This window comes from Centruroides vittatus, unplaced genomic scaffold (genome assembly GCF_030686945.1).
Source record: "Centruroides vittatus isolate TY-2023 unplaced genomic scaffold, ASM3068694v2 contig_1049, whole genome shotgun sequence".
In the NCBI taxonomy this organism is placed as follows: Eukaryota; Metazoa; Arthropoda; class Arachnida; order Scorpiones; family Buthidae; genus Centruroides; species Centruroides vittatus.
The window spans coordinates 430,873-448,345 of NW_027120677.1; the positions used below are offsets into that span (position 1 = coordinate 430,873).

Below are 17,473 nucleotides of genomic sequence, written 5' to 3' on the forward strand. Positions count from 1 at the left end.
TGCTATCGTCGATTAGGACTTGCCATGCTGTGGAAAGCGACATTTTTTCTTTAAAATTAATGCATGTGGACTTGCAACCCACCTTAAATATTTTCATTGCCTCCAAACTTTGAAGTGATCATGATGCAGGGCGGTGAGGATGATACGTGCTTCGTTAAAGTCAGCTGTGATGTCTGGATCCGTTGCATAAATCGAAAGGGCCGTTGTGCATTTATTGTGTAGTATGTCTGACTGACTTATGCTCCTTTAATCTTATCGCTAATGAACGTCTGGTGGAGCCAACACATACCATTTCTTTATCACATCTGCCATCTCTTACCGGGCACTCTATAGATCCCCAGTAATCTGTCCAGATTGGGATGGTCTTTTCCATTCCTTAGTATGCTGTAAATGGATGGACATCTCCTGTATGCTATATTGATCTCACACTTTTTGGCAATTGCATTATATATTGATTTTAAATGCGGGTTATAAGTGAGGGGGATCCATCCTCTTCCTATTATTTTCCATTTCATTGTTCGGTATTTTCATCCTCCTAGACATTACTTCTTGCGTATGTTTGTAGCTTTCACATAACCTATGTATAAGATTGCTGTATCCATGCTCAATGGCTATTCCTTCTATATTTCTTATTTCTTGCATTAATGCCTCCTTAGTGGAAGAGTGTGTGAATGCTCTCCTGACCAATGCTCTGAAGGTTGCTATTTTATAAGAAAAGGGATCACAGGATCTTATTGGAATATATGTTGAGACACACACACCTTCAATTATGATGTCCACATCCAAGAAGAGGACTCTGTCTGGGCTGTGTTGTTTAATCTTAATAAATAGTCCATAGGGATTGTCGTTCATTGCGTCTATAAAGTGTTTAAGATCTGGTTTCATCCTCCAAAAGATGATATCATCTATGTAGGATATATTCTCCCCAATATTCTCCTATATAGGAGACTATAGGGGAGGAAGTTAGATAGGGTTCTGCTTTCCAACCTTCTGACCACCATTTCACATAGGTCTCCTGATAATGGACTGCTCATAGGGACGCAATCCCTTTAAACTGAAATACCGAACTATAACATGTCAAGTGCACCAATTCTAATATATTTTGGTGCACTGATCTATCATCTATTTTTGTAGACAATAATTCCCTTATTTCACAAAAACATGGTGGAAGCGCTATCGATGGGTATAACGACCTAAAGTCTAACGCTGTAGCATACAGGGGTGAGGCGATCTCTTTAAGTTGTTCCAAAATCTCTACTGGGCTGGATACTGTGAATTGGTAACCTTCCAGGAGTGTGGCAAGCATGTTGTATATGCATCTCTCTAATTTACGACTGGGCGCTTTAGCCTTGTCCACTACGGGACTCAGTTGTTGCCCTTGCTTATGCGTCTTGGCAAATGCAAATAGTTTAGGGATGTCATGAGCCTCCACAATGATGTCCTTCATACCTAGCCTGTTGGCGTGCTTTTGTATTGGCAAAACATTTAATCCTGGAATGCATCTTATCCACCCAGTTCCCTTCAACCTCCGAGCATTGTGCTATGGTGAGGTATTCACTTAAGTGCTTCCCATACGTTTCACACTTCATCATAACCATGAGTTTGGCCTTGTCAGCTCTGATCAATACAATGTTGTTATATCGTATCCATCCAAAAGTTTGTCTTAACTCTTCCCTTAGGTCTTTAACTTCCAGGGATTATACCCTTTATATTATATTTTTGGTGATTACCTATTTCAGTAATTTTATTATTGCATATATTAGATATACACAGGATGACTAAATGAAAAGTTCACTTGTGAGAAATAGACTTAGAGATACATGTGAGAAGTTTCTGTATTAAATAAAAGTTTAAGGTTTAAGTATTTTTCACATTGCATAATAGGGCAGTAACAAGGCACAACTGGCTCATAGAATTGCATGAAGAGTCAAGAGAGCAACAAAGATCTGTCTGCTCTTTGTTGGTAGACCTTTGATCACCTTGTGTACTACTTTGTTTAATGATTATCTTAAAATGAATTATTGACTATGTTGCATGATTATATATAGCAGAATCTCTATATTCACAAATTACTCAAATTTTCATTTTGGTATTTGCAACTATTTTTATATTTGTGTGTAATTAAATTTAGCTTATTTGAAGAAGGACTAACAAAATGATGACGTTATGAATACAGAGACATTTAATGCTTTGATATTAAATTTATTCTATTGCAATTTGTGTTGTCAACCATTAGATTACACTAATGGATATTATCTCTTAGTTTCTTGTATTTTTTTTAGCTTGTGCACACTTACACAGATGGTAAGCATTGTTTTATATTAACATTTACATTCACAATACATACTATCTTTTACTATTAACTAAAAAATACATTATTATTCAAAATTCATATATTAAAATCTCTTAAATGAAATTTTATTTTTTTTTTTTATAGGTAACAGTTGAAAATTTTATCAGATTACTGACAGGACGTTTATCACCAAGTACACCACGTTCTAAAAGATTACTTTCAGATGAACATAGTAATATTTTGATATATATGACTGGTAAATTATTTATTTTTTAAATCTGATTCATTTGTATAACTTTTTAATAAATTGATTTGATGGAAATGAATCTGTTTGATAAAAATAACTTAAATAATTTATTGTTGCTTTTATTTAATTAATTTAAAAAACTATTTATGGTATTTTTATGAATGTGTACAGTATATATGAATATTCATTGAAATGCATATACAGATTGCTCATTGGTGTTTGTTATTTTAAACAAAAAAATAGCTTATTGTCCTTGTTGTTGTTAGAGCCACCACAAACTACAGCTTTGTTGAGAGCAAAATGCTAGCAAGCATGTACTAGCACACCCGATGATGTCAAAGGGGTGGGACCTTTGATATCGTCGGATGTGCGGGTGCCATTTGCTAGCATTTTGCTCTCACAAAACTGTAGTTTGCGACAGCTCTTAGAATCAGCAGAATTTATTTTGAAAACTGCTAATTATAATTCTGTACACTTTGGTTAATTGGAGAATGTTATGAAGAACTGTTGGAATTTTATAAAGAAGTAAAAGTGAAGCATAACTGTGAAAGAGTCAATATCATAAAATAAACAACCATTCAAACTTCAGCATAAATTCTTTAATATTAAAAACGTTTTCAAACGCATTAAGCGTCCATCATCAGTTACTTCTTTAAATCAAATATGAAATTCGAACAAATATTACACAAATTAACGATACAATTATAGTAAACAAAAAATAAAATAATCCAGGATTATCGTAATTTTACAAATTATGCCAATATTTCATAAAATAAAATAAAAATAAAACAAAAAACCAACACTAGGTTTAAATCAATCCCGGATTATCACAGTATTTTACAATTACTCTCATCCGTCACTAAAGACTTCCAAGGGCTAGAAAGCCCAACAACATTGCTTTAATAGATGTCAATAGTTCACAAAAATAAAATAAATAAACAAAACAAGACCAACAACAGTTCTAGGATTATTGTAATTCTACAATTAGTCCAAACCGTCACACAAAGATTTCCAAGCGGTGGAAAGCCCATCATCGTCCCTATAATTGATGCATTGTGTACTCCTCTGCGCTCTGTGGATTTCCAATTTTTCAATAAACTTTATCGCGTGTTTCGATCTAGTAGACCTGATGATAGAGGCTTGGTCCCAAAAGACCGTGATGCCCTGCTGCTTAGCATAATTGGCAAGGACTGTACTATCAACCGATTTTTTCACCGACCGCTTGTGTTCATTAATCCTCTTTTTTAAATTCCTCAATGTTGCCCCTATATATACTGATTTAGAATCGAACCTATGATCCCTTAATGGTATCGAATATATTCCTGTTAGGGAGTTACGCTCATACTTCATCTTATCATTTCTTAAAAGCTTGTATATAGTGAGATTGCGTCAATAAACGATTTGCAAATTCTTACTTTTGGAAATCCTCTTAATCAATGGCTTAAGAAAAGGAATGTAATCGAGGATCACTTTTTCTCTTGGTTGGTTTCTATTCCTCCCACGTGTCCGGTTATGATCTTTCTTGATGAGAGAGAGCATCATAGTTTTTCTCCTCTGTATACATAGGGGCAACATTGAGGAATTTAAAAAAGAGGATTAATGAACACAAGCGGTCGGTGAAAAAATCGGTTGATAGTACAGTCCTTGCCAATTATGCTAAGCAGCAGGGCATCACGGTCTTTTGGGACCAAGCCTCTATCATCAGGTCTACTAGATCGAAACACGCGATAAAGTTTATTGAAAAATTGGAAATCCACAGAGCGCAGAGGAGTACACAATGCATCAATTATAGGGACGATGATGGGCTTTCCACCGCTTGGAAATCTTTGTGTGACGGTTTGGACTAATTGTAGAATTACAATAATCCTAGAACTGTTGTTGGTCTTGTTTTGTTTATTTATTTTATTTTTGTGAACTATTGACATCTATTAAAGCAATGTTGTTGGGCTTTCTAGCCCTTGGAAGTCTTTAGTGACGGATGAGAGTAATTGTAAAATACTGTGATAATCCGGGATTGATTTAAACCTAGTGTTGGTTTTTTGTTTTATTTTTATTTTATTTTATGAAATATTGGCATAATTTGTAAAATTACGATAATCCTGGATTATTTTATTTTTTGTTTACTATAATTGTATCGTTAATTTGTGTAATATTTGTTCGAATTTCATATTTGATTTAAAGAAGTAACTGATGATGGACGCTTAATGCATTTGAAAACGTTCTTAATATTAAAGAATTTATGCTGAAGTTTGAATGGTTGTTTATTTTATGTGAAAGATTCATTTCACAATTATGTAAAATTGTATTGTTGAAATTATTAGTTAATGTTTCATTTGAAAAATTATCATATAATTATATAGGTATATTTGAAATGAAATATCAGATTGAATTTTCTAATTTTTTTTTGTAATAATATTAAAATATTTGAAAATGAATTCAAAATTAGGTTGTCTGCAATTTTATTGTTTTCTATCCTGTCATAAAAATGCATGCAGCTTGCAAATTTTGTATTACAAGAAAAAGTTAATAAAAAAAACACAACTTGACTTATATTTTTAGAACTAAATTCCTTCTGTTAATGTATAGTTTGTTAATGAATGTTTCTTCATTTAAAGTTTAGAAAAAAATGTATTTCATGCAAAAATACTACCATAATTATTGATTTGTTATACTTATTATACAAAATTTATAGTTTTGTGTAATGACTAAAAGTAATTAATACTTGAAGATAAAACACTAAGAATGTTTTCTTTTTTATAAAATCTCAATAATTTACATCATTAGAACTATTTTAAGTGCTACTAGCAACATTTATAGTAGAACCATTTCAAATATTTTTAAATACTTCTGTTCTGCTGAAGGAATTAGCAAGTCGTCCTTTGTTTTGTCTTTGTCTTTATTATATTTTAATATATAGTCCTGGTATCTACAATTAAGGAATTTTTACAACTTTATATTAATTGTAAAGCTTCTATGTTTGAACCAAATTAATTAGCTGTGTTTATGACGAATAGTAAATTTAATGATAAATCATTCAATTTCTTTATTTCATTTTATTTTCTCTTTACAATGAATTGTTTATTGTTTGGAGGATAAGTATGCTGAGTTAATATTAACATATTATTTTTAACATTACTTATCAAGTTTTTATTTATATATGACATTTCTCAATAATTCTGATATTGCACAATATATTTCTTAATAAGGACATGGTGGTAATGGATTTTTAAAGTTCCAAGACTCAGAAGAAATAACTAACGTTGAATTAGCTGATGCATTTGAACAAATGTGGCAGAAACGAAGGTAAACGTTCATATGTTATACTGTTCGTACAGGTTATTGACACAGCTATTGATCTCATCTAACGTGTTTAAATGTAAACTAATTTATATTACAGAAAAACAAAATTTAAATTCAAATATTTAAATTTGTGTTTAATTTCTTAAACCTTTATATAGTAATTATCAATAACTAATTCAGTAAATCTGTAATATTAAAGAAAACAAATATTTTCAGCCACATTTATTAGCTATCTTAGGATTGAACAAAAAAAAAACAGAATTAATTTAACTAACAAGTAAATAAAAACCTTTACTTTTATCCAGAAAGTGTTATAAATGTATTTGGTGTTAATGTATTCTTTGGATAATCAATTGCAATTCTTTGTAATCAATTGCATTCCAAGCATTGAACATATGAGTTTTATGTTAAGTTATGGACCTGATATGTTGGCTTATGAATTAGGCTGAAAACATTTTTAATTATATTGATATTAATAACTCTTATTGGAAATGAAGCAAAGATTTTTAATTACTTGTTGGTGAAACAGAATTAATTACACAGTAGAATGCTATGTGAATAAATTTGATTTAATATACATCTATATTTAAACATAAAGCTTTTAATTTTAAAGTTTTAAGTTATTAAGAACTGTAAGGTTTTAATTTTACAAATTAAAGTGCCACATGTTGCAAATAAGCAACACACCCAGCAATTCACCCAGGCTGCATGTTGCATTTTTGCAACACACAGCCTGAGTGAACACTATACATTTAAATCTGTGCTATATTACTTTGAAGCAACATGCTGGCTGGATGGTATGAACATAATGGAAATAGAGCATGGCTTGCGGAATCGGAAATTTCATTTTGTCCAATAAATGCTTTTATGATAGAATATTAACAGTAATATAACTTTTTTTTTTTCCTGTACAAAATATGAAATATGAGCAAAATTTGCCTTTTCTAATGTTTTTCTTACACAATCTGTATATACATGGCGGTTATAATTAAAGTTGCCCTACTCAGACCTGTCTAAGCCCACTCTTGTGGACATATCTTGATGAAACTTGGTATATATGTTATATGGACCATGGGGAAAAGGAAAATGCAAAAAAAAAGTATTTAGTTTGAATTTTTACCACTAGGTGAAAAAATGGCACATGAAGAACAAAAAACACAAAATAGAAACACGCAAAAGGTTTTTATTCACAACATTTGTTCAATGTGCAATCCATTTGCATCAATTACATGTTCAAAATGCCTTACAATGCAATCTGTTTGCATCAGTCATGTGTTCAAAATGCCTTACAATACTGTAAGGTGTTTCGAACATGTGACTGATGCAAATTATGTTTATGAGATTTTATTTAAAAAAATAACCTTTATATTATTTGTCATAGTAAATAAAATTGTGTGTAACGCCATCTATTATGAGATTTTACCATGAAAAACTTTTTATATTATTAATTATTATTAAAAAGCAAAAAACTTAATTTTGAAGGTAGATATGAGTTTTAAGAAAAATTATAAATGCTAATAATGAGTAAAATTCTTTATTAAGTTCAACCCCCCCTCAAGATATGACACATGACCCTCTCTATTTTCTCCCTTGACCTTTAACCACCAAAATTTAATAGCATCAGTGCCTCTTAAACGCAACCTATCATGCCAAATTTCATTTCTTAACGGTTACCCCATCCTGAGATATTAAATGAAATAGACTCCAACACACATACACACATTCACAGAATTTTATAATCTTTCATATCCAAATCATTGAATATTTTTTTACCTATTAGGATTCAGGCATCTCAAAATGTGGAGATTTGCAAATAGCTCAAAGGGTAAAATTTGACAGGATTCCAATAGTTTTTCTTGTTATGTATACATAACAGCCAGGAAAATAAAACTGATAAACTGTTATAATTCAGGATTTAATTTTGGATAAAAAAAAAGTTTTTTACCAGAACCTGATGATAGCTTAATACAGTAGAAAACATTTATTTATTTAGTTAAAATTTTTAATATTTCATTAGAAATTTCATCTGTTGACCTTTTTATGAAATTATTTTATTTTCATTATTTCTTAAAGTTTAATTTTAATGAATGAATTGTAATACAAATCTGGATGATAGTAAATTATTTATTAAAAAATATATAATAAGTAAATATTTAAGTAAAGGTAACAGTTAATTAACTTGGTTTAATAATAAAAATCAGAGTAAAAGTTATATGAAGAAAAACCATTTAGCAGTTGATAGGAACTCAAAGGGCAGTAATTGGAATTAAATGTTCTTTAAGATTTAAATACATTGTTCAAATAAAGAAACTTCATTTGAGCAATGTATTCTGTATGTTTTAATCTGAAGATGACATGAAAATTGTTACGTGATATTTTCTCTTTGTATAATTTAAATGGAGTTGAATAAATCTAAGTATTTTTTTTTGTCTACAGTAAAAGTTATTATTTGTTTATTATTACTTCTTTAGTTATATAAAAATTAAAACTCATCACATATTTTCATTAATAATTAGAATTAAATAAACTAGTATTTACTATCACTCCAACTGCACTTAATATAAAACACAAAATACTTCAAAAACCTTTAACATGCAGTTAAAATTATCAAAAATTATGCCATTGCAGATCCGTCGGAGGTTTCAATCAATTGGGACGGTGCAGAAATTATACAAAAAGTGGCAAATAGAAGACAGCTTAAGTATACGGAGGCTTGGCATATTTGTAAATACAGTGAAAAAGAGCAAAGTATTAATTTTCAAGATTCCTACAGGGTCCCATCGGCTTGGAAAGCAGCCGATATGCATGTGTAAAAGAGCGAAACTGAGATTGCGCGACTTTGGTTTTTTTTAAAATGTTCTAAATTTATGTTTGGGAATAGAATTTTTCAAAATAACGGTTCATATTCGATCCTGAGGAAGGTCAATAAAGTTGACCGAAAACGTTACATTTTTTGATAATTTTAACTGCATATTAAAGGTTTTCGAAGTATTTTTGTGTTTTAAACTAGTATTTATATATTACTTATATTTTTGTTTAATTTTACCATTGATTCTATTTGATTTCTTGATATGTATCAATCCTAAGGGAATCATTGGAATCTGATTCAAATATTTAAATTAGGTCAAATAGTCACTTGTGTGTTTTTAAATATAATACTTTTTTGAGGTTAAGTTAATTCACTGATCACATTGTTGTAGATATCATGAAATATTTTTCATGGTTGATACTTGTCAAGCTGAATCAATGTACCAGCGTTTCTATTCACCTAATATCTTAGCAGTAGCCAGCAGTCGTGTTGGTGAGGATTCATTATCTGTAAGTTTTGTTTAAAATAATTTTTAGATAATGTGTTATCTTATTAAAATTACATTACAGTATACAAATATTAATGTTATTTTTCAGCATCATGGTGATCAGACTATAGGAGTGTATGTCATTGATAGGTATACATATTATGCTTTGGATTTCTTAGAAAAGGTTCAGCCTGAAGGAGAAAAGACCATAGAACAATTTGTAAGTCTTTTCAACATGATTATGGACTGCATTAAAAACATAGCTAAGAATAAAAGTTTCTTGCAAAAGTATTTTCATTCTAACAAAATGAAAAATCTTGTTTTCCAAATAACTCTTCATATCAGCTCTTTGCAACTTCTTTATTTGTTCATCTTTCTATTTTCATTGTCTTAAAATATAATTTAATTATTATTAATGCTATTTTAAAACTTTATTCCATTTTGTTTCAAATGTGACCATTAATAGTTTATATAATTCTTAGAACCATAAGATTATAACCTGATTGATAGCAAATCTAATTATTTAGTTAAAAAGATGAACTATTTTCTGACTAGAATTAATCTAATTTTAATTACTATAATTTCTTATGACTAATCTTCATTATAATTTGCACTTCTTCCTTTGTTCATATTTACCAAAAGCATGTTTAAAAAATATAAAATTATTTATGTGCTGTAGACATATTCATTTTCAATCATAGTTTTTCTTGAAATTACCAAAGACATGTATACATATACCTCACCTTTAGTTTTCTCTAGTTCATTTTCTATGTATCAACCTACAATTTCATTGATATTATTACTTCTTTTGATAAATATAATACATCTCAAAGCCTGATGATATATTAATAAACCAAGAAACGCCTAAATAATCGGGCTAATATATGGCTATAATTAAATAATAAATTTATTTATTATTCTGTCTAAATTTGATCTTGGATTCTCAGAGCATTAGGCTGCCACCTTAACTTCTCAACCATCTGACCATCATCATTTTACATTAAGATGAAATAATTTAGTAAATTTAAAAATTTTAAATTTATTTTTAATTATTATAACTACTTATCTTTAGGACAAATTACATAATTGAATTAATTAAAATGAGCTTAATTTTGGCCTGAAATCAATCCAGCTTTTATAAATATGTTAAATTATAACAAAATCTTTTATATTCTTAACTCTACATATTTTGAAATGCCATTTATTGATTAAGAACAAATATAATCTTGACAGTTATAAATGCATATACAGAGTATAGACAAAACATACACCAGGCTATATCTTGCTTCTGCTATATGTCAGTTGAATACAAGTTCACAAGAGTATATACTCTTGTGCATTTGTATGTAACTGGTGTAATTGCCATCAAATAGCCCACTACTGAGTCCCTAAACTCTCATGCATTTGTATTTAGCAATAATATATATTAGAAGCAAAATATAGTCTGGTGCAATGATTTCTATAACAAAGCAAAACAACAACAATTGATTTAATTCATTATGAAATTTTGTAATTCTTGCATAATTTTAATGAAAGTAATCTTTTAAACTTTTATATTTAATTTTTTACAATTAAATCCTTTCAAAATATTTACTAGAATCATTTAATTAATATTACTGATTCAATTAGCATTTTGTTTAAAAAATAATAATGTAGTGGCTTGACACTATCATTTTTTGAAACATTATATTTTAATTGTATTGAAACATAATATTTTTAATGTATTTTTTTATTTCGTAATTAATAATTAAAAATTTTATTTTAATAGTTACAAGTTTGTCCAAAACGTGTTTGCATTTCAACAGTGACATCACGTACAGATCTTTTCAAACGCAATCCCGATAAAGTTCCTCTGACTGATTTTTTTGGTAGTGTACGTAAAGTTGAGTTAACTCGTTCAACTCTTTCGTTACCTCCGCTAATGGCAAAAAACCTAACTATTGAAAAGTAAGTTGTAATTATAACTTATTATTAAACTACCATGCAACTTATGTGGCTTTATTTTGTGAAATTTTGAAATAATGCATCTTTGCAATATATGAAATAATACAAAATAAAATTTTGAAGTACACATACATGGCCAATTCTAAACATATGAGTGTCCTTTGCAAGATGACACAACTTGAGGGTTGAGTCACAAGTTGCAAGCTCCTGGCACAGACAGATTATTTACATAGACATAATCAAGTAGCAAATATAATACAGCAAGAGCTTGCAAACAAACACAAATTATTAGACATCCACAAACCATACTACAAATACATTCCACAGACAGTATTGGAAAATAACACACACAAAATGTACTACGAAAGACCATAATCACAGATAAAACAACCAGACATCACACTCATTGACAAACTTGTTCACACACACTCATCGACAAACTTCACATAAAATCACATACATTATAGACATATCCATTCCAAACACTCACAATGTACAAAACACATGCACTGAAAGAATCAACAAGTACATGGAACTCACCCAGGAAATAAGGCATCTGTGGAAGATGGATAGGGTGCTTATTGTACTTATTGTTCTCTCTCCTACAGGTGTCATAACACACACTACACAAAAGCCTGGGAACATTACAGTTGAATAGAAACACATACATCACTACAGAAGACCACTATATTGAATACATGCCATATTGTTAGGAAATACCTGAATACAGACACATACGCTGCCACACTTATTTAATTTTTGTCTTGTTTTGGTTACTATGTCTTGACTCTGGTCTGGCATAGTACACAGCCACTGGTGTCAACTGAGTATAACTCACTAAACCCAACATAATAATAATAGTAATATATAAAGAAATTACTTAAAAATTGATTTAAAGTAATGTTTTTATATTAGAATAGATGATATGGGATATCCAGCTTTAATAGATATATTATACACAATGATCTAAACTAATTGTAGTTACTAAAAACAATTATTATTCACAGACCACACACTCCTGCCCTGGGCAAGTAATAAAATGTGTTTAATCAGAAGAAATTTATTCTCAAACTGAACATTATTTCTTTAAATGCTCAAAATCCAGTCAACACAGTCAAAATGATTTTCTATATAAAATGATATAAGGTGCAACACAAAATCTTACCTAATAACATTAATTGCTTAATTAAATAGTAACTTATACTTTGACTTACGTGATTTTAGGCTCTTGTACAATTTCTCAGAACTATAAATTAGCTTACATGAGATTCCCTTTCCAACTGTCATCAGCGCCCTCTTTCCACTGAATTCATGATGCCTTCTGTCACAAAATCCCCCAAGAAAAAACAAAATTAACATAAATCCATTCAGGTCTATCAGCCACTCTGAAGCACTCACATTCATATTGAACCAAGCTGCATTAAGGGAAGTTCATTCTCTCATTCAAATTGAAAGCAAAAAGTACTCTTTTTAATTTTTGCAATGTATCACTAACCTCAAACATCTGCATCAGATAAATGTATATTTTAAATAGTATGTTATTGTTTAAAAAAAATAATTATAATCAAAATATGAATAAACTACCATTAATTTAAGAAACAAAAATATTAAAACAATTTAATAATCAGTCTAAATCAACAAGACACATATATAAATCAATTTGTGTTGACTGGTATTTATGATATTTATTAATTTGCCTGTGTTTCACTTTTACTGTAATATATAGTTAATATTCAGTCATGTTTTTTATGAGAACCTTTTTCATCACATAAATTTCTGTTGCAAATTGTTGTTAATTGTAAAAATTTGTTTCTCCTGTAATCTGTCTTCATAAAATAAGCCAAAAAAAAAAAAAAAATGTGTTCTTGCCAGTGGTGCATCCAGAGGGGCCAAGGTACCCTGGCACTCTCCAAAGGAAAAGAAAAAGAAAACACTAGTTAATTTTCAAAAAATTTTTTCCTAATTAAAATTCATCTTTTATATTTATATTGTTTTGTGTCTTTTATTTCTATACTACTAATAAATTTGAAGCCACATAAGATAGGAATTTTACTGAATTCCACATTAAAAATGTTTTTTCCATTCAACTCGGCCACACCAAGATTAAATTCTGAGCGCGCCACTGATTCTTGCAATATATCATTCTATATACAATATTTCTATTAAACAGTGGACTTTGCTTATATGCAACCTTATGTAAAATCATAACTGCACTGTACTTTGTAGACTGCATTTCAAGTTATTTAAACAACATAATTTAGTCTAAAGATAGTCATGCCATAATCTTTCAATAAGATTAATAAATGGTAAATGATCTTTCAGATTTGTTGGGCTACATTAACATTAATTTAATAATTTGATGTAAAGTAATTTGACTTGAGCAATTAGGCTGCCATCCTATCATAAATTTAACAATTAGAAATAAATTAATTTTTAATTTAAATTAGAATATTCTGGAAGAAAAGATCTGCCCAGAGTGGTATTCAAACCCACAACTTCTGCTTATCATGCAGATATGTTGCCAGTTATGTTAAAAGAACTCTGCCCAATCTTCACTTCCAGAACTATTAATTAATATAGATACCATATTTTTTCAGAATGACTAGCATGCCACATAAAAATGGGAGAGACCAGCATGCTAGAAACCCGGGGTTACCAGCATGCCAATTAAACTGTGACTAAAATATAAAATTAATCAGATCTAACAAAACTAGTTGTTAATTAAACATTAAAGAAAACATTCTTCCAAGTACAATAAAATAACAACATTGTAATTTGACTGACTTAAAATCAGAAACAAGAGTTTTCCTTTACAAGATGACAAAACAATTAACGACTTATTGACATTAGTAGTCAGTCAGTGTGGGCTACACTGACCATCTACCCTAACTTTAAAAATAACACTTTCCTCTCAAATTTCACACAAAGAGGATGTTAATTGGTGTAAGTTGAGATAACAGCCAGTTTCTTAAATTTAACATGTTTATTTTTGAGTTTTTGAATCCAATAACCATAAAATGCACATAAAAAAGTACTTTCAGAATTCTATAAGTATTTTATGTTGTTAGAAAGAAGACAAAATGAAGAAATTAAACATGTAATCCCCACTGATGGCCAAGTGGTCTTAGTCCCTGAACACTGGGAGTTCGGTCGTGGGTTCGTGCCTCGCTTGGATGGGCTGGCCAGTGGAGTTTTCCAGGTTTTCTCCACGTCTGTAATGCCTAAATAAGGACCAGTTTCCCATAAAAGACTTCCCGGAAGGCATTCTTTCCCCACACGCATATGGCCATTCCATCTAAGGCCATATGCGTGTGGCCAGCTATCAGATGCATGAATCCATAAGCTCGCTCTCTCAGAGTAATAGCCTATATGAGCTGCACACTCCATATTAACCTTTGTATGAAAGAAAGAAAGAAGAAACATGTAATTGTGACAGTTTTACAGTTTTTGAATAGAAACACTTTTGTTTTTTTTAACAAACCCTCTAGAGAGGGATGTATAACTTCACTTAAACCAGCATACCAGCATTCCCCGGAATAAACCAGCATGTTGGCTTTTACCATATGGAAATATCTGATTTCATGGTCTTCCCTGGATAGACAGGTATGCCAGTCATTCCACAAAAATATGGTATAACCATGCTGCCCATTCACAGTTAACTAGGGATGACTTTACTGCCCATTACCCTCCATACTCTCTGTCTTTGAAGATTTATGAGGGCAAAACATCCCTTCAAACTCTAGTAGCTTCACCCAGTAGTACTAGAGTTTGAAGATTTGCCAATATATGAGGTAGGAAGACAACCACCTTAGGTGCCAAATTGAAAGGGATACCAAAAGGTGGTGAAATATTCATAGAAATATGAGAATATTGGTGTTGTTCTTAGGCTTGCTTCAGGCACCAGAAATATTTGGAATGGTCCTGCATATAATCGTACAGTTAATCTAGAAACTTAGATTTGTAACTGATTGTAGAATTCAGGCTTTGTTGGGCTGCAAAAATTTGAAAAAAAATTGTAGACCTAAAAAACTCCCACTGTCGTCTGCCCATCTGTCTTTTCCTTTCCTGAATCTTGAGAATGGAGTTAGATGAAAGAGGAGACCAGACATGGAAACCTTAGGGACAGGAGGCTCCGATTAATTATGTAAGAGCTTCCAATACAAACCAGAAGTCACGTTATTTCAGTTCAAAACTTTTCCCCTGAAAGCAGTTAATAGATTACCAGCACAACTCTATTGTGCTGAAGGAAAAGTACGATGTACTAGGGGCAACGCCACTAATTGATGTGGAGAGCATGTATTTTAAATTAAATAAATTAAAAATATGATTAAAAATTGCAGCTTGGCATTGTGACGATGTCACAATGTCACTATAAACATCACAAATCAACAAATAAACAACAAATCATCACAATAAAAAATTGCTTGTTCATATTGTTGTATTTTGGCTTAAAGTATTAATTTTTTCATTTTTATTTTCAGGTCTCCAAAGAAGTTATATCAACATAATTATAAATATGTACCTCAGTTTCCTGTTTAAATACATAAATACGGATAATCAATTTTCCTTTTGAATATATTATTATGTATTGTAAAACTTAATTTATTGTCGAGTTTTTTGGTATTATATTTTTAATATTATCTATTAACAGATAATATTAACAGATTATACTGTCATTTATGTTACATTTTTATAAATGTAATATAAATGACAGTGTAATTTGTTAAACCCAACACAAACTGTTTGATACTGTTGCTTTTGATGTGATGTCAGAGATGATAATTATGGTCACAACACTGTTTTCCTTCACTGATCTGGCAATGTTGCCTCTTGTATATCACAAGGGACAGGATATCATCTGTGACACAGTTCTAAGGAGCCAATGAACATTTCATCTACCCCTCTATGAACTATTGCTTGGTAGTTTGCAAAATAGTGACAATCAGCAATGACAATTTTTTAATTTTAGCTTTGGCCACTTCCATTTGTTTCCTATTTGGCAGAAATTTAATAAATAAACAAAAATGGGAAACCAATATAGAATGGATTTACTGTTGTGATATATACATAACATTTATAATTTCCATAAAATCGATGAAATTATTTATACTTTTACATTTAGAAAAATTTGTCAAACAGCTATCTGTTTTGTAATCCCAGCATGGCAAAGCTATTGCTAAAACAAGACAGAGATCACAGCAAAACACGTGCAAGACTTGTTTATGGCTTACAATGTTTGTTTCTTTCTTGCAAACTTTCAAATGCACATAACCATCTTCCAATCATTGCTCACAAAGTCAAACATGTCTGATCCAAAAGTTGTTGAAGAAACCATCTACTTTCTGTCAAAGAATATGACATAAAGCAGTGGTCGGCAACATTTCTGACCTCACGGACCACTAAACTCACAATTTTGAATCCCGCAACCACTATTGCGAATTTTTTAAAATGATACAAAATCTGTAGAATAATAATCATAAAAGTTTAATTTTACTATATTAATATGAAACTCTCGTGTGTAATTATAAAAAATTAATGCAAGCCTACAGTTCATTGCTGCTTGTTTGAAATAAGTTTATAGATTCTTAGCGCTTTCTACGAAGGACGACAATTGCACTCACAATATTGTTTATTGTTCATTATTTATCGATAACAGTCACTTCGTATTTGGTTTTAGATTCGAATAAAAACCCCCAACGAGTGAAAAAAAGCAACTAAGCATTTTGCATTTCTTTTGTAATACTTCACGTAACCTTCAGTTGATCAATGTCCAAATTTCTCCACAGACCACCCAAATTTTTTCGTGGACCACTGGTTGCCGACCGCTGACATACAGTGACATTGAGTCTATGACCTTGTAGCTTATGATCAAACCTATGATGATTGAACAAATTTTGTTTGGCATTGCCTTCAACCAGTTTGCTTCAATATCAACTAGTTTTCACCAGGCTTAATAGTAGTAATAATAAAAATACATAAAACAAGTTTATAGAAAAATTCTTAAGAATATAATAATTTATTTATTCATTATAAATTATTGCTTTTTTAAATATTAAATTGTTAAAAAAATAAATTTGATTATTATTAATTATAGAAATGATGTTGTTAACTATTTGTAATTAATAAATTATGTCAAAAGTTATAATTCAAATTAAATACTTTTGTGGTATTAAAATTGCATGTAATTTTTTACTATTACTTTAAAAGTTACAATTTGAAATTACAATAAAGAAACATAAAAAAAATGTTAGCTTTTTTTAAAATATTTTCATTTAATATGTAATAAATAAATTAAGAAGCAATGAAATTTTAAAAAGAATAAATTCATGAAGATTTCAAGACAGTGACTGAGCATCTATTAATATAAGGAAGACAGCCAATCCTTAAAATTGT

The 17,473-nt window shown here is 30.1% G+C and overlaps 1 protein-coding gene across 1 annotated transcript in view; it reads left to right on the forward strand.

The window, feature by feature from the left end:
• The window catches only part of LOC136970677 (GPI-anchor transamidase-like), a 31,516-nt gene extending 15,835 nt beyond the window's left edge, over nt 1-15,681 (forward strand). The window contains exons 4-9 of the mRNA XM_067265142.1: nt 2,438-2,549; nt 5,747-5,843; nt 9,041-9,158; nt 9,246-9,356; nt 10,905-11,083; nt 15,562-15,681. Of these exons, the coding sequence (XP_067121243.1) occupies nt 2,438-2,549; nt 5,747-5,843; nt 9,041-9,158; nt 9,246-9,356; nt 10,905-11,083; nt 15,562-15,619 (675 nt within the window). The 3' untranslated portion in view covers nt 15,620-15,681. The remainder of the gene's footprint in view (nt 1-2,437; nt 2,550-5,746; nt 5,844-9,040; nt 9,159-9,245; nt 9,357-10,904; nt 11,084-15,561) is intronic.
• The last annotated feature ends 1,792 nt before the right edge of the window (nt 15,682-17,473 follow it).